We start from the raw sequence: 18,903 nt of genomic DNA on the forward strand, positions 1-18,903 counted from the left end.
AGCTCGCGCTGCGCTCTGACATTGGCCAGCGATCTTCTGTGACCTGTGTTGTATCCCAGAAGATCACTGGCAGGGAGGTCCCATCTAAGGCGACAGGAGAAGTCGACTAGGCAGCCTAGGACCCGGAAGAAGGAAGTGGGACAGGAAGTCCCACTAAAAAGAGGACACACCCCCCCAAAAAAAAAATGACATGCCAAATGTCATAAAACTATCCCCTATTTTGTAAACGCTATAACTTTTGCGCAAAACAAATAAATAAACACTAAATGCGTTTTTTTTTTTACCAAAAATAAGTAGAAGAATACGTATCGGCCTAAACTGAGGAAAAAAATGTATATATATTTTTGGGGATATTTATTATAGCAAAAAGTAAAAAATATTGCATTTTTTTTTCAAAATTGTTGCTCTATTTTTGTTTATAGCGCAAAAATAAAAACCACAGAGGTGATCAAATACCACCAAAAGAAAGCTCTATTTGTGGAGAAAAAATAATTTTGTTTGGAAGCCACGTCACACGACCGTGCAATTGTCAGTTAAAGCGACGCAGTGCCGAATCACAAAAAACTGGCCAGGTTCTTTACCTGCATAATGGTCCGGGTTTTAAGAGGTTAATCACTGTGTGGGAGGTGCTTGTACTGTGGGAAGACAGAGATTCATGTTCCTGCATAGCAGAAACACAAGATCACTGCCTTCCCTTGTCACTTTATGTTCCTGCGTAGCAGAAACACAAGATCACTGCCTTCCCATGTTACTGCAACGATCGGTGGGTCCCGGCGGACATTGCGTCTGCCGGATCTGCTGATTGGCTTCCGCTGTGTCCAATCACAGTGAGAGCAGGTCGCCGACTGTGCCTCCCAGAACTTGGAAGTGCAGGATCATGAAAAGGTACGTGACTATGTGCAGAGGAGCCGATTTGTCATTGTATATATACATTACACAGTCGGTTAGTAAAATTTTTGCTTTCACCCTTTCCATCCATTTGTAGTCTCCATAGAAAGCCAATTTGTTTAAGATAAACATTTTTACACATAAAGGTTGATTTACTTAGACCCCTTTCACACTTGTGCAACCTGAAAATCACGCAACTTTGACACGACTTTGACACGACTTCAAGGCAACTTGAAGCAATGCCTTTGTAATCTTGAGGTCTGTGGAGTGCAGGGACTACTTTGAAGTTGTTGCGAATTGAAGTCGCACAGATATGAACGGTACTCATTAGAAATCATACGACTTGCAGTCCCAAGTTGCAGGACAAGTCGCACAAGTATGAAAGGGGCCTAAAGCAACTATACTTGTAGTGCCCTTGGAATTTGCCTTTAGTAAATCAACCCCATAGTGTTGTGTGCATAGTAGATTTAATTTAGTTAGGGTAATATACAGTGTACTTTCATTCTTTCCCTGCTATATACAATGGTTTGAAGCTGGATAAAACCTTTGGTTAACAGTATTAAAGCATGCAGATGAACAAATTGATTGTATACAGTAGGTGGGTAAAGGGAGACATCTAGTGGCTGGATTGTATAACTATTTTATCAGTGTGATTTGTTTAGGTAGCTTATTTAATATACAATTGTGCTCATAAGTTTACATACCCTGGCAGAATTTACGATTTCTTGGCCATTTTTCAGAGAACGTGAATGATAACACAGAAACATTTCTTTCACTCATGGTTAGTGTTTGGCTGAAGCCATTTATTATCAATCAACTGTGTTTACTCGTTTTAAATCATAATCACAACATAAACTACCCAAATGACCCTGATCAAAATATTTCATAAGCAATTGGATGAGGAAAAAATTCTGGACAGCCGCACTTAAAATAAAAGTAATAATCCAAAAAATAAATGCCTTTATTTTTTTAATATAGGCATTTATTTTGAGTGTGGCTGACCAGAACTTTCTCCTCATCCAATTGCTTATGCTTAGCCTGCACCTGCTGTTCCTACTCTGAGGAGAGCTACATTTCCAGACACCCTTCCTAAAGTAGCATTCCCTTTTCCAAAAAGCTTACATACCCAGGTGATTTTAGCCTGATAACATGCACACAAGTTGACAAAAAGGGGTTTGAATGGTTATGAAAGGTAACCATCCTCACCTGTGATCTGTTTGCTTGAAATTAGTGTGTGGCCCGGATTCACAAAGCACTTACGCCGACGTATCTCGAGATACGCCGCGTAAGTGTAACTATGCGCCATTGTATCTGTGCGCCGTGCCCACAAAACTAGATACGCCTGAAAATAGGCTGTACACATATTTACGCCGGGCGCATTTGCCGCTCCCATAGATTTTCTATGCACATAAGCAAATGAGGGAGATACACCGATTCACAAACGTAGTTGCGCCCGGCGTATTATATACGTGGTTTGTGTAAGTCGTATGTCCGGCGTAAAGTTATTCCCCATATATGAGGCGCAACTCATGCTAAGGTATGGACCAGGGAAAACAGCCGTCGTATTTTACGTAGTTTACGTAGTACATGAATAGGGCTGGGCGTAGGTTACGTTCGCGTCGGAGGCAGTGATCCGTCGTATCTTAGGGAGTAGTTCCGACGTGATTCTGAGCATGCGCACTGGGATGCGTCCTCGGGACGGCACATGCGCCGTTAATTTTAAGTACTTCTATGACGCTTGGCCCATCATTTGCATGGGGTCACGCCTCATTAGCATGGCTCACACCCACTTCCACCTACGCTGGCTTACGCCAAAGAAACCCAGCGTATCTTTAAGAGCGAGTGCTTTGTCAATCCAGTGCTTGCCTTTGTGCGCTGCGTTGGCGTAGCGTATATTAGATACGCTACACCCGCCTAAATATGCGCCGATGTATGTGAATCCGGGCCTCTGTGTATAAAAAGGTCAATGAGTTTCTGGACTCCTGACAGACCCTTTCATCTTTCATTCAGTGCTGCACTGACGTTTCTGGATTCTGAGTTATGGGGAAAGCAAAATAATTGTCAAAGGATTTGCGGGAAAAGGTAGATGAACTGTATAAACAGGAAAGGGATATAAAAAGATATCCAAGGAATTGAGAATGTCAATCGGCAGTGTTCAAACTCTAATCAAGAAGTGGTAAATGAGGGGTTCTGTTAAAACCAAACCACGGTCAGGTAGACCAACTCAAATTTCAGCCACAACTGCCAGGAAAATTGTTTGGGATGCAAAGAAAAACCCACAAATAACTTCAGGTGAAATACAGGACTCTCTGAAACCATGTGGTGTGGCTGTTTCAAGATGCACAATAAGGAGGCACTTGAAGAAAGATGAGCTGCATGGTCAAGTCACCAGAAGAAAGCCATTACTACGCAAATGCCACAAAGTATCTTGCTTACAATACACCAAATGGCACAAAGACAAGCCTCAAACCTTCTGTCACAAATTAATTTGAAGTGATGAGACCAAAATTTAGCTTTTGGCCAGAACCATAAACCCTACATTTGGAGAGGAGTCAGCAAGGCCTATGATGAAAGGTACACCATTCCTACTGTGAAACACGGAGGTGGATCGCTGATGTTTTGGGGATGTGTGAGCTGCAAAGGCACAGGAAATTTGGTCAAAATTGTTGGCAAAATGAATGCAGTATGTTATCAAAAAATACTGGAGGAACATTTGCATTCATCAGCCAGGAAGCTGCGCACGGGACGTACTTGGACATTCCAACATGACAATGATCCAAAACACAAGGCCAAGTTGACTTGTCATTGGCTACAGCAGAATAAAGTGAAGGGTCTGGAGTGGCCATCTCAGTCTTCTGACCTCAATATCATTGAGCCTCTCTGGGGAGATCTCAAACGTGCAGTTCATGTAAGACAGCCCAAGAATTTACAGGAACTGGAGGCTTTTTGCAGCTTTATCATCTGAGAAGATAAAGAGCCTCATCCACAAATGCCACAAAAGACTTCAAAATATCATTGATGTTAAAGGGGGCAAAACACGGTATTAATAACTGGGGTATGTGAACTTTTGATCAGGATCATTTGGGAAGTTTCTGTTGTGATTTAGTTTCACATGATTTAAAAGAGTAAACATTATTGATAATAAATGGCTTCAGCCAAACACTAACCATGAGTGGAAAAAAGTTTTTGTCTTATCATTCATATTCTCTGAAAAATGGCCAAGAAATCATAAATTTTGCCAGGGTATGTAAGCTTGCAAATGAGCACAACTGTATATCCACCGCACAACATTGCAGAGGGAGAGGAAGTCAAGAGAAACATAGTTCCTCCATGATTTCCTGGGTAACTGGGGTAGCATTCAAATTGGATGCTGGCCACCCATGTGACACTGGCAGCCATCTTAGGTGTGGCAGAGTCCATTTTAGACCCTGACCCTGGGTGTGGCACACATTCTAGCATGTGGGTAGTGCAGGGACAGGTCACCCGTCTGTTGAGGACAGAACCCCCCCCCCCCCCGGCAACCTTGCCACTTGGACATGGACCGGCCAGGACGCATTCGGCCCCTAAAGACAGACTCCGTCAGTTCAGCTGAAACTTGCTCTGCTACAAACTGCTGTTGATCCGTGAGTGTTCCCAGTTGGGCTTGCCCTTTGATAAAGTCACGTATGACGAAACATGTCAGGGCGGAGCCACGCACTGACGTCACCGCGTTCAACGTGACCCCAGAAGCACAGGGGAATGTTTCTTTTTACTGCCAGCTTTTTAAATTTGTTCTTTATGGAACTTGTGATTTTCTATATATATTTTTTACAATAAACCGATAAAGTAGTTAAGAATAACACAATATCTCGAGTCTTCTTTCGTTTTCCCTTGACATGCTGAGTCCGAGTCCGTGAGCAGATTCCAGGCTCCATCGGAGGGGGGGTCCTCTCTAAGGGACACAGAGGACTGAAGCAAGGAAGACATCAGGAGCTGAGCGGCACACATACTTGTGACCTACTAAGACCCCGCAGAGGGTTATTTCTGCAAGCCCATATGACCTTGCTAATATAGGAGGTCCAACTTGTCTGGTAAGGGTGTCCATTTCTCTTCTGGTGTATCCCTCAAGGAGTTGCTTTCCCTTATTATCTTGGTGGCGGTGGATCTACTTCTCAACGTTTATCTTCACGTTTTATTTTTATTCACCGTATTTTTGGACTCAAACCTTTATAATTGGGACTTATTTATATTTTATATACTTATATTCATATTTATATTCACATATGTACACAGCATGTTAGTATATAGAACACTTTTTGTTTGCTTTATGCAAGTGTACATGATCATTTTGGTTTGCACCATTTAACAGTTCACTATATTGTTTAACATTAGCGCAACCTTTTTTCCCTTTACACACATTTTCTATATACGAGTATCGCATGTTTGCAGGTATCGCAGCTTTTTCTTCACAGATTTTTTCACGTATTTCACCTTTAGTGCGGTATAGTCCCCCCTTGAGAATCTTCCCAGTTGGGGGGCCTTCCGCCAGAATTGTGAACTGTTTTACTTTGACTTTAAAACACGTTGTTTCAATTATGTTATTGCCGCGGAACCACACCTGTAAATGTGCCTAAATACACCCAAAAAAAAAGCACTTCCAACCCTGGGTTCTTCAAGGCTAGATACAGAAAGAATAAGAGGCATTCATGCATTGTTTAAAAAAAAAAATACCGTAAGAATGACCATATTTCTCAGGTATAGTTCCAGTTATTACGCAAAGTTATATCACAGGGCATATTAAAGTAAAGAGTATCAAAGAAACTGGATCTCTTACCAATCATGGCAAACAGGTCTGAGTGGTAGACCGATCCTTCGTTATCATGACCCTTCTTCAGGCCCGGGCGATACAGGACAGCTGATGCAGCCAAACCAAAGTAAGCTCCAAAGGTGTGGATGGTCATTGATGCTCCAACGTCGGTGGCCTGGGAAACACAACACATCACTGAAAACAAGGCTGTATATGTTTATTGTTGAAAAAATGTGTGCAGGCATACTGTAGGTTCTTAGTGAGTTTACTTTGACGGTGTTATGTCTCCTGCGGTGTCTAAAACCTGAGACGGTAAAGACAGTAAAGCCCTGTAAACACGATCGGTTCGTCTGATGAAAACGGACCGATGGACCGTTTTCATCGGACGAACCGATCGTGTGTGGGCCCCATCGTTTTTTTTCCTATCGGTGAAAAAAAATACAACCTGTTTTAAATTTTTCTTATGGTTAAAAAACCGATAGAAAAAAACGATCGTTTGTGGGGAAATCCATCGGTCAAAAATCCACGCATGCTCAGAATCAAGTCGACGCATGCTCGGAAGCATTGAACTTCATTTTTCTCTGCACGTCGTTGTGTTTTACGTCACCGCGTTGGACACGATCGGATTTTTAACCGATGGTGTGTAGGCAAGACTGATGAAAGTCAGCTTCATCGGATATCTGATGAAAAAACCCATTGGTCTGTTTTCATCAGACGAACCGATCGTGTGTACAGGGCATTAGAGTTTGCTGAACGTTAGTTATCCATGGCAAGAGAAAGTTAAGACTGATAAAGTCTTACCCTTCATCTGTTCTTTTCTTTTTCTCTCTCTCTCTTTCTTTTGTTTAAGCAACCATTGTTAGAACTCCTGTTTGGAAGGCTTGTATTTCATACACATACACTATATTGTCACAAGTATTGGGACACCGGCCTTTACACAGGCATGAACTTTAATGGCACCCCAGTCTTAGTCTGTAGGGTTCAATATTGAGTTGGCCCACCATTTACAACTATTACAGCTCCAACTCTTCTGGGAAGGTTGCCTACAAGGTTTGGGAGTGTGTTTATGGCAGCATTTCTCAAGATTTTCTCAGTCAAGGCACCCTATAATATTATGGGCAGTCTCGATGTATCAACATCCACACACGTAGGACCCCCAACATTAGAGGTGATTTATTATTCCAAATCAAATACACTTCCACCCGCACACTGGTACTGACTAGTAGTCTAGTGTTTCTCTTCTGAGGCCCCGTACACACGTCCGAGAAACTCGACGAGCAAAACACATTGTTTTGCTCGTCGAGTTCCTTGTGAAGCCACTGAGGATCTCGGCGAGCCAAGTTTCCCCATTGACTAGCGAGGAAATAGAGAACATGTTCTCTATTTGGCTCGACGAGTTCCTCGTCGGCTTCCTCGGCCAAAATTGTACACACGACCGTGTTTCTCGGCAGAATACGGCTCCGATTGAGTTTCTGGCTGAATTCTGCTGAGAAACTCGGTCGTGTGTACGGGGCCTTACTCAGTTTTTTCAATCACTGAGCTAATCAGTGCTGATCCTGACCTCCCTGGGGCCCTAAGCTAAATTACATGTCACATTAAAGTTGAGAAGCGGGGGGGTGGGGCAATGCCGACAGTGACACAGTGACATGTCACATTAAAGATTAAAGTTGAGAAGCGGGGGAAGGGGTGCTCTGCTGTCGGAGATGGCATCTTACATTAAAGTGAGAAGTGGGGGATGCTGACTTCTTACCTCTTCTCCCATGCAGCCAGCAATTTGAGAAGCGGGGTGAGGGGTCGAAAATGACTTCTTACCAGGCGGGGGCCTCTAGTAATTTGGGGGGCCCTCCGCAGCTTTGCGGGGGCCTTAAACATATTGAGCCTATAGGGCGGATCGGCCCTGGAGCTAATGATATTCCAGTGTTGATGGAGAAGGGAACTGGAGAATCAAACAAAAATGCACTGCAGACAACCCAAATCCTCCTTGATGTCATTGGTTGTTAGGATTCCGGCAGCTAGAAGTCTGTAATATTGCACAATCAAAGCCTGTGGCTTTGTGTAACTAAAATGCAAGCTTTATCCACCTGCTGGCTTGTATACAATTTTTGAGCGATTTTTTGCATTTTGCCAAGACACCCCAGAAAAAAACTGAAGACACCCCATGGTGCCTAGGCACCCTGTTTGAAAAAGGCTGGTATATGGGAATGTTTGACCATTCTTCCAGAAGCACATTTGTGAGGTCAGGCACTGATTTTGGATGAGAACACCTGGCTCGCAGTCTCTGCTCTAATTCATCCCAAAGGTGTTCTATCGTCATTTCTGCTCACTGTTTGGTTGCTAGAGGTTACAGCACACCTTATGGCTTACTGAAAATTTGCTAGAGGTTACAGCACATGACTTCTGCTTGTTTGGTTGCTAGAGATTACTGTACATCAATACTGCTCACTGATTGGTTGCTAGAGGTTACTTGACATTCTTACTGCTCACTAATTGGTTGCTAAAGGTTAGTGCACATTATTACTGCTCCCTGATTGATTCCTAGAGGCTACTGCATATAGTTACTGCTCAATGAATGGTTTTAAGAGGTTAGTGCACATCATTACTGCTCACTAATTGGTTGCTAAAGGTTACAGCACATTATCTCCTCACTGCCTGCACACCATGGACTGGGGAGGTGAGGGGACCCATGAATAGACAGAAAACTCCTTGGACTCCTGGGAACAGTGGCAATACTGGGGGGGGGTGATCAGTGGCAATGCTGGGGAGTTGATGAGATCAGTGGCAGTGGTGGGAGGATAGGATTAGTTAGGAGGCAGTACACTGTGAACAATTCTGAATCATGTAGAGCAAAGTTGGAAATCTTTGGCAAATATATAGTAGGGTATTCTACACTGACCACCAATATAATGAGAAATTTACAATGACCACAAATTTGAGGGGGATTTACACTGATTCCCAATGTGAGGGGAAATTTGCACTGACCACTATGTAACTGGGAATTGTTTAAGCCACCAACCAATATAAAGAGGGATTTTTACATGGACCACCAATGTAAGGGAGGATTGGAAACTGACCACAAATGCAAGTTTGTTTCTACACTGTCCACCAATGTAATGGGGATTTACACTGACCACTAATGTAATAGGAGCATTCACAGTAACCATCATTGTAAGGAGGGTTTTACACTGACCATCAATATAAGGGGGACCTTCACACTGGCCACTAGTGTGAATGAAAGTATTGTACACCAAGCTCCAAACTAGGGCCAGATTCAGGTACATCCGCGCATCTTTGAGCAGGGTAGCGCATCTCATATGCGCTACGCCGACGTAACATTGAGAGGCATGCTGAGTATTCACAAAGCACTTGCTCCCATTTTTACGCCAGCTTAACGTAAATAGGCCGGCGTAAGCGCGCCTAATTCAAAGTAGGCAGGTAGTGGGCAGGTAGTATTAAAATTAATCGTGACCCCATGTAAATGCATGGCCGTACGAACGACGCATGCGCACGCATGCTCAGAATCACGTCGCAAATACTCCCTAAGATACGGCAGCTCAATGCGTACGACGTGAACGTAACTTACGCCCAGCCCCATTCAAGTACGACTTACGCAAACGACGTAAAATACGACGGCTGTTCCGACGTTTTCCGATGTCCATACCTTAACATGACTTACCCCTGCTTTATGAGGGATAAACTTACGCCGGACGTACGCCTTACGTAAATGGCGTAGCTTACTGCGACGGGCGCAAGTACGTTCGTGAATCGGCGTATCTAGGTAATTTACATATTCGACGCGTAAATCAACGGAAGCGTCCCTAGCGGCCAGCGTAAATATGCACCCAAGATACGACAGCATAGGTGTATCTGGTTCTAAGAATACGGCTCATAGATACGACTGCGCATACTAGAACTTATGCGGCGTATCAATAGATACGTCGGCGTAAGTTCTCTGTGAATCTGGCCCGTAATGAGAAGATTTACACTGACCACCAATGTAACTGAGACATTTAGCCTGCGTTCACATTTGTGTGTGTTGGGAACACATCCAAAATCTCTTTCCTGACACCACAGAAACGTGCTGCCCTTTAGCAGATACACGGCAGTGCCATTAATTGTTAATGACACCCTCACGCATCTGCGGAGATGTGCGTATTCACATGCACCAAAATGCACTGTGCTGTGGCACCATGTTATTTCGAAAAAGGGTTCTACCTCCAATTTGCTTACCTTTTTAGAACAGGATGATGTTAGGCTTAATTACCACAGTCGTAGGCATGACTTTCAAGCACGCCCCTTTATCTCCCCAGTGGGCAGCATTCAGCAGAAGTGATGGTAGCTATGGCCTCAGCGTGGCATGATATACATATGAATGCCGCCTCTATTTACATATCAATGCAGCCAGTCAGCGTATATTTACAAATTAATGACACTGCTATTTACATATTAATTAAGGTTATTTACATGCATTACACAGGGTCTGCAGTGAGTCATCTGTAAATGACAATAAGGCAGAGCTAGGCAGCATTAGTATTGGGACACCGGCCTTCACACTGAAATATCGGGACACAGAACGGGACTAAAACTTCAAAGGACAAGGGAATTTAAACTGGAATAGTTGGCCAGTGTGAGGCAGCTGCTTTGGGTCCCATAACAATGATGGGGCCCAAGGCATATGTCACTTTTGCCCTGCCTTAAACAAAGCCCTGGATGCATAGAAGGATAGCATTGCCAGCAAAGTTACATTTAATTTCAAATATCTTTCTTTTGGCACAAGTATGAAAACTGCTACCTACACAGGTCTTTGAAGGTAATACATTTCACTGAAATAAATTCTGACATGTAAACTTACATTCAAAATACTAACAACAAGATGCTCATTACATGCGAAGACGAAGATTTCTATTACGGCCATTATCAACATCTGAAGAGGACTTGTTTTTCCCAGAACTGCTCCAAAGGAAATTAAAACAGTTGCTGTGCTGAAGTCGGCATTAATCATGCTGGAAAACAAAGAAAGTTAGTATTAGGACAGAATAAGCAAATGTATGTCTCACTTTGGAAGGTGCAACAACTGAAATGCATCCAAGGGTGCAGAACATTAACAAGTTTCTTCTTTAAATAGTCCCAAAATCAAAAGCTTGCTTCCTTAGTTGTGCCTTAGTTTAATTTATGTTCTAAGTAATGTTAACTAATCTTAGGGTCATTTGGTGTGTACTTCACACCTGAGACCTTGTAACACTAACGAGTAACATTACACAGGGGAAGGAAAATGACTAATTGGGCCTAATTTGGAAATTTTCACTTAGGGGTGTACTCACTTTTTTTGCCAGCGGTTTAGACATTAATGGCTGTGTGTTGAGTTATTTTGAGGGGAGAGCAAATTTACACTGTTATACACAGGGATTTTTTTCTCAAACAATAGGTGCTGGAACTCAACCACAACCCCCCAAAACCACAACCCCCCAAAACCCCTCCACACACACCCTCCAAATCACATAAAATAGTGGGTGTGGTCAGTTAAATTTCACAAACAGTCGGAGGGTCTTAAAGGGGCATTAAATACCAGGATTGCATTACATACAGAGTGCAGAGTTCAAGGGGTTACACACAGAGCGCAGAGCTGTCACTTGTAAACACAGAAACCAGACTTCTGTGTGTACAAGTGATTGTGGTGAGCAGGCACCAAAGGGTCTGAGCCAGGGGTGGTGGAACTGAGTTAAACCAAGTTCCCCCTGAATTCTAGTGCTAGAATTATTGTTCTCGCTCTAACGATTGTGGGGATACCTCACATGTGTGGTTTGAAGACCGTTTTCATATGCAGGCGCTGCTCATGTATGCGTTCGCTTCGGCGCGCGAGCTCGTTGGGACGGGCACTTTAAAAAAAATGTTCTTATTTATTTTACCTTATTTTCTTTATTTTGATGTAAACATCCCTTGTAATAGAAAAAAGCATGACAGGTCCTCTTAAATATGAGATCTGGGGTAAAAAAGACCTCAGATCTCATATTTAGACTAAAATGCAATAAAATCTTCCCCTTATTCGTCAAGACCGTATCGCCTCCGCCGCTGCCGACGGCTCCAGTAAGCGGCAGAGGGCACCGGAGAGGGGGGGATGGCCGATAACAGTGATCTTGTGGCGTATCTGCTGTAGAGACCACTTTTATCTTGTAGGGGACCTCCCGCTGAAGAAGAGGATACAGGGTTATGGTAGCTAGCTGCTACCATAACAACGGTATTCCTCTTCAAACATCAGACATATTTCTGTGCCGCGGGGTCCGTAAGTGGTTAATGATCATGGTATCACTGTGCTTGATTGTCCAGCAAACTCGCCTGAATTAAACCCCCATAAAGAATCTGTGGGGTATTGTCAAAAAGACAGATGAGAGACACCAGACCCAACAATCCAGACGAGCTGAAGGCCACTATCAGAGAAACCTGGGCTTCCACGCCGCATTGATGTGAAAATTCATGCAAATGGAGCCCCAACCAACTACTGAATGTATACTATACTGTACATGGAAATACTTTTCAGTAAGCCAACATTTCTATATTAAAAATCAATTTTTATTGGTCTTATGTATTATTCAAATTTCTGAGATATTCAATTTTGGGTTTCACTAGCTGTAAGCCATAATCAACAAAATAAAAAGAAAGAAATGCTTGAAATAGATCACTCTGTATGTAACCCATCTATATAAAATATAGGAGTTTTTACTTTTGAATTACTTACCGTATTTGCTGGCGTTTAAGGCGACTTGGCGTATAAGACGACCCCATAATTTTCCAGCTAAAATGTTGGTTTTGGGATATACTTGCCGTATAAGACGTCCCCTCACTGTGCCATTGCCTCACCTCACTGTGCCATTGCCTCACCTCACTGTGCCATTGCCTCACCTCACTGTGCCATTGCCTCACCACACTGTGCCATTGCCTCACCACACTGTGCCATTGCCTTACCTCACTGTGCCATTGCCTCACCACACTGTGCCATTGCCTCACCTCACTGTGCCATTGCCTCACCTCACTGTGCCATTGCCTCACCACACTGTGCCATTGCCTCACCACACTGTGCCATTGCCTTACCTCACTGTGCCATTGCCTCACCACACTGTGCCATTGCCTCACCTCACTGTGCCATTGCCTCACCACACTGTGCCATTGCCTCACCTCACTGTGCCATTGCCTCACCACACTGTGCCATTGCCTCTCCTCACTGTGCCATTGCCTCACCACACTGTGCCATTGCCTCACCACACTGTGCCATTGCCTCACCTCACTGTGCCATTGCCTCACCACACTGTGCTATTGCCTCACCGTGCCATTGCCTCACCTCACCGTGTCATTGCCTCACCTCATATCGCCGATTTTCATTACTTTAGTGAGTCAGACTGCGGGTGTCCATTTTTTAAAAGCCGCGCCTCTTCCTCGTGCTGTTCCGTGATAGGCGGAACACTCAGTTTCCCAGCAGAGCCTGTGTCCAGTGTTCCACCTATCACGGACATCCTCTTGTCTGAGGCTGAGGACGCGACTACATCCGTGAAAGACGGATCACTGAGCCTATCATGGAACAGTACGAGGAGGAGGCGCAGCTTTTAAAAAATGGACGCCCGCAGTCTGCATCCGGCATATAAGACGACCCCCGATTTTTGAGCCAAATTTTTAAGAATAAAAGGTCATCTTATGCGCCGGCAAATATGGTAAATAAATGTACTTTTTGATGATATTAAAATTTTATGATATGCACCTGTATATCTTGTCTTTTTTTTAAATAATTGTTTTTGTAGTAGCTATGTCATGTCATTATAGTTTATAAAGCAAAGCCATTTTTTTTATTTTTACAATCCGGTAGATTAAATAGGAGAGGGAATTTCTTCTAAAGGATCCATATATTTTGTAGTTCTGCCCCTGATGACCTTATGCATCAAATGAACATTCAGAGATCGGGAAAACTATTACACGCAACCGCTAAAGGTCAGAAGTGAGAGATCTCCAGAATGACAGAGGTTACAGGAAGGGGAAAGCGTTTTTATGGACGATGGGTGAAATAGCGGTAAGAAATGTTTTGGAGAGATTTACGGTGGACCCTGATGATTTTCTGGGTCAGTTTACTGAGGATGGGAAACCAACGTAGGAAGCAGAACAGGGAGAGCAGAGGAAATGTGCCTGTCAAATGTGTCTAAACGTGATCTGCTATTGTTTTTGGATATGGCCAAATAATTCAACAAATGTAATACCAAGAGGTTGATTTATTAACGGATTAGAGACTGATCATTTGTCAAGAATTTACCTAGTTTAGTGAATACTGTACCTCTATAAAAGTTGATTTACAGAAGGCATTGATGCTATTTAACCACTTCAGCCCGGGAAGATTTGGCCCCTTAATAACCAGGCCATTTTTTGCGATACGGCACTGCGTAGTTTTAACTGACAATTGCGCGACATTGTACAAAAACAAAATTGATGTTTTTTACCCCCACAAATAGAGCTTTCTTTTGGTGGTATTTGATCACCTCTGTGATTATTTTTTTTTTTTTGCACTATAAACAAAAAAAGAGCGACAATTTTGAAAAAAAAATACATATTTTTAACTTTTTGCTATAATAAATATTCACTAATTAAAAAGAAAAAATAATAATTTCTTCCTCTGTTTAGGCCGATATGTATTCTTCTACATGTTTTTGGTATAGCATCTACAAAATAGGGGATAGATTTATGGCATTTTTATTATAATTTTTTTTTTTACTAGTAATGAGGGTGATCTGCGATTTTTATCAGGAATGCAACATTGCGGTGAACAGATCGGACACTTTTGACACTTTTTTGGGGCTATAAAAATGCACTGATTACTGTATAAATGTCATTGGCAGTGAAGGGGTTAACACTAGAGGGCGATCAAGGCGTTACCTGTGTTCCCTAGGTGTGTTCTAACTGTGGGGGGGATGGGACTGACTAGGAGGAGAGAGAGAGATCGGTGTTCATACTTAGTATGAACACACAATCTGTCTCCTCTTCCCTGAGAGTACCGGGATCAGTGTGTTTACACACACAGATCCCAGGTTCTCGCTCTGTCACGTGCCGGTGGTCAAGTTTTGGGACTTTAAATGATGCACATAAGTGGAACAATATATCAGTTTAACAGCACAAGTTTAATAAATTTATACACAGGTTATACAAATAGCTTGGCCAACTAGCTCCGTTTAAAGCTATAAGTTAACATTAAAATTTGCTGAATCACATTATATATGATAACATATGCATCAAAAGTGGCCTGTTGACAGAAATGACCCGTCGGCTCTATGCGTTTCGGAGACTCTATCGCCTCGTCAGGAGCAAATGACTATAGTCTGTGAAAACAATTGTAGGTATGTATGAGGACCAGTGAAGTGCATTCATGAATCCCCAAATAGGTATGGAAAATAGTACTGAGGAAAAGAACAGATTGAGGTGCGGAGGAAGGAGATAAACCAACCCCCTACTTACACATTACAGTAATGCACTGAGTGTGCAAGTGGTGCTGTACCGGCAGATTTATGAATGCACTTTACTGGTCCTCATACATATCTACAATTGTTTTTACAGACTACAGTCATCTGCGCCTTTTCTGTCAACAGGCCATTTTTGATGTTATCATATATGATGTGATTCAGCAAATTTTAATGTTAACTTATATCTTTATACGGAGCCAGTTGGCCAAGATATTTATATAACAAAAAGATTAAAGTGTGGGACTTTAATTGAAGCACATAACTAAGTAATGTAGGCATTGTATTTATTGCAAAAAGGCATACATATACATGAAAAAACAGTGAGGAGATCAGATGATAAATAAATATGTCTCAATAAATAAAGTCTAAACAGTTCATGATAATAAATGGTTGTTCCAACATATTGTGCATAGAACAAATAAAATGGTATATTGATAGATCTCAATGTATATGTCTAGACATTACACGGTAATGCAAATTTAACTCAACGTTATACATAGTAGCAGACCTTGAATATGTAAACCGAAATTACAATAATAACATGTAGATATGGAAGAAATGATATATTGGTACATTAAAAATAAATTAAAATATAATAACGTTGTAAACTATAGGCACTTTGACATGGCATCAGAAAGCTCTACGCGTTTCGTGGTTAACATTACCACTCGTCAGGAGCAGATGCAAGATTGGGGGTATATCTATAGTGGGATAAAAAATGCCAGAATGATATAATAGTAAAAAAGAAAGGGGTATAAGAACAAGGAAAGGAAAGAAAGGGGACATGAAGAGTCCCAAACAGTTTCACCTAGCTGTAGTTTATAAATACAATTGTTGATAGTATCATTGGTGGAGGGCAACTATAGAAAGCGTTAGCCCCGGGAGCTGAGATGGTATCACCTCATGGCACCAGTAACCAGTGATAGACATGTAGGTAGGGTATCCAGTTATCAGCTGCGGTAATTGTATTAGATGATATAAATGATTCATTGTATAGATTTTTCCCAGAGGTATCTGTGGAAATGAATGAGTTATCAGTAAACCAGTGCACCAGTGTCTTGTAGATAGAGCGGACTAGCCTGTGAATGAAATACGTGTGGGGTATATATAACAGCCGTGAACCACATGTAAGCATCAACGTCACGCTAACGTAATAGAGAGGGCGGTGCCGCCGCCAGAGTAGCATACCGCGCTCGGCGCTTGGCGCCCAAACCTCCCTCATGGTAGACGCAAGATGGACAGATGGAGGTATATATACTTATTGCCTTATAAATAATGTCCCAATATAGCCTTATGCACGTACAGTACACACGATAATTTTTCGGGTTGTAAAAAATTACGTTTTTTAAAAATGTCATTTAAAACGATCGTGTGTGGACTTCAGAGCATTTTTCGGGTTTTGAAAAACGGGCAATTTGTTTTTTTTTCGAACATGCTCTATTTTTTATGTTTTAAACGTTGTTGTTTTCGGGTTGTAAGAAATGATCGTGTGTGGGCTTTAACGACGTGAAAAACCCGCGCATGCTCAGAAGCAAGTTATGAGACGGGAGCGATCGTTCTGTTAAAACTACCGTTTGTAATGGAGTAAGCACATTCATCACGCAGTAACAGACAGAAAAGCGCAAATCGTCTTTTACTTACACAAAATCAGCTAAAGCAGCCCAAAGGGTGGCGTCATCCAAATGGAACTTCCCCTTTATAGTGCCGTCGTACGTGTTGTACGTCACCGCGCTTTGCTAGAGCATTTTTTTTAACGATCGTGTGTAGGCAAGGCCGTTTTAATGATGAAGTTGAAAAAAAACTTCATTTTTTCTAGAGCCTGAAAAACGTTGTTTTTTACAACCCGAAAAATGATCATGTGTACGCGGCATTAGGTTTAGTTTCTTGTCCTCAAGATATTTGTATAACCTGTGTATAAATGTATTAAACTTGTGCTGTTAAACTGATATATTGTTCAACTTATGTGCCTCATTTAAAGTCCCAAAACTTTCCCCTTCTCTCTTTTACTCATTTGAACAGGGATGGAGACACCTCGTCCAAGGTGTCTCATTTAAAATCCCACACTTTCTTCTTTTATAATTAATGTATTCATATTCATTATCTACTTATTTAGTTGTATCTAAAAAAAGAACATGTTTGGATAATGCTTACATGGCATACATATTCAAAAATGTTTTACCTTTGGATACCAATCTCAATTTTTCCATCATGTAAGTGCCACAAGCCTTGCATCAAGGTTCCCCACTGGAGACCAAAGGCTGCGATCAGTAAGTTGATCCCAACACTGCTGAAGCCATATCTTTTCAAAAATGTCATCAAGAAGCCAAAGCCCACAAAGATCATCACGTGGACATCTTGAAAAACTGAAAGAATAATAAATGCATGTTTTTTTCCATTATTTACACAGCCCACTTACATTCTAATACACACTGTTAAAGTGATCCTAAAGCAGGATATACATAAGGTCCATTATCTGGAAGCTCCCCAGTCTTTGATTAAAAAAAAAAGTAAATGAAAAGTAAATAAAAAAGAAAATATATACAAATTATCCATCTTACACCCAGCTACTGGACTGGTCACTTCCTGCTGCCACCAATAACATCAATACATCTCACACCAGGATACACGGAACGTTAAGAAACACAGATCATCAATCATAGGAAGATGCTCTAGCACTCAATAGATTAAGAAACCTCATCTTTCTCATTATTGGGAAAGAAGAGACAATGACTATACTCTAAGGCCGCGTACACACGATCAGTCCACCCGAAGGACCGTTCTCATCGGTTAACCGATTAAGCTGACTGATGGTCTGATGTGCCTACACACCATCAGTTTAAAAAACGATCGAGTCCAACGCGGTGACGTAAAGCACAACGACGTGCTGAGAAAAATGAAGTTCAATGCTTACAAGCATGCGTCGACTTTGAGCATGCGCAGGTTTTTAACCGATGCTTTTGCATACTAACCGTCGGTTTTGACCTATCGGTTAGCCGTCCATCTGTTCAATTTTAAAGCAAGTTCTAAAATTTTGGACCGAAGGATAACTGACCTTTGGGGCCCACACACCATCAGTTTGGACCGATGAAACGGTCCTTCAGTCCGTTTCCATCGGTTTTGACCGACCGTGTGTACGCGGCCTAAACCTTTTAAGCCCAGTCTATGTACTTATTATCTTTCAAAGCGATCACAATACTCCCGCCATGACAATGGCTTCAGTTTACTGAATTTATGGAGTTACCATTAAATCAGTAAATGCTGGCTCAAAGATCAGCCCCGGTTGCAGTCTCACCCCTTGTGACAGGGTTAAGGTTAAATAACCTGCTATGGTTATTTGTGGGATTCACCTCCCACAACAAAGCAGTGCATTTGCAATGGGAAGGATTGGGCAGATCCCATAGATATTTAAAAAAAAATGGAAAATCTATACGCGCAAGCATCTGTGATGTTGGAAGAACGTATAATTTCTTACTAGGAGTACTCCATAAAGGCCTTCACAATAAAGTATATATAAACCCTTACCTTATAAAACAACCCATTCCGTTTAAAGTAGAAATGAAAAGCAAAACATCGCTATACGTATCAAAAAACATTATAAATACCTTTTTTTTATCTTTTTTTTTTTTAAAAGTGATCACATACCCTCTGTCCTCAGCTGCATAATTGTTAGAGGAGGAGAAACAGCAGTACACTGAGCTTCACAGTGAAAGGCTGTGCAGGATAGGGGCATGTCTAGACAAGTCT

The 18,903-nt window shown here is 42.0% G+C and overlaps 1 protein-coding gene across 1 annotated transcript in view; it reads right to left on the minus strand.

The window, feature by feature from the left end:
* The window catches only part of RHAG (Rh associated glycoprotein), a 78,043-nt gene that overhangs the window by 31,370 nt on the left and 27,770 nt on the right, over nucleotides 1–18,903 (minus strand). Inside the window, exons 2-4 of the mRNA XM_040348325.1 lie at nucleotides 17,339–17,522; nucleotides 10,524–10,674; nucleotides 5,702–5,849 (exon numbers count right to left, since the gene is read on the minus strand). Of these exons, the coding sequence (XP_040204259.1) occupies nucleotides 5,702–5,849; nucleotides 10,524–10,674; nucleotides 17,339–17,522 (483 nt within the window). The remainder of the gene's footprint in view (nucleotides 1–5,701; nucleotides 5,850–10,523; nucleotides 10,675–17,338; nucleotides 17,523–18,903) is intronic.

Source organism: Rana temporaria, chromosome 4 (assembly GCF_905171775.1).
Source record: "Rana temporaria chromosome 4, aRanTem1.1, whole genome shotgun sequence".
NCBI lineage: Eukaryota > Metazoa > Chordata > Amphibia > Anura > Ranidae > Rana > Rana temporaria.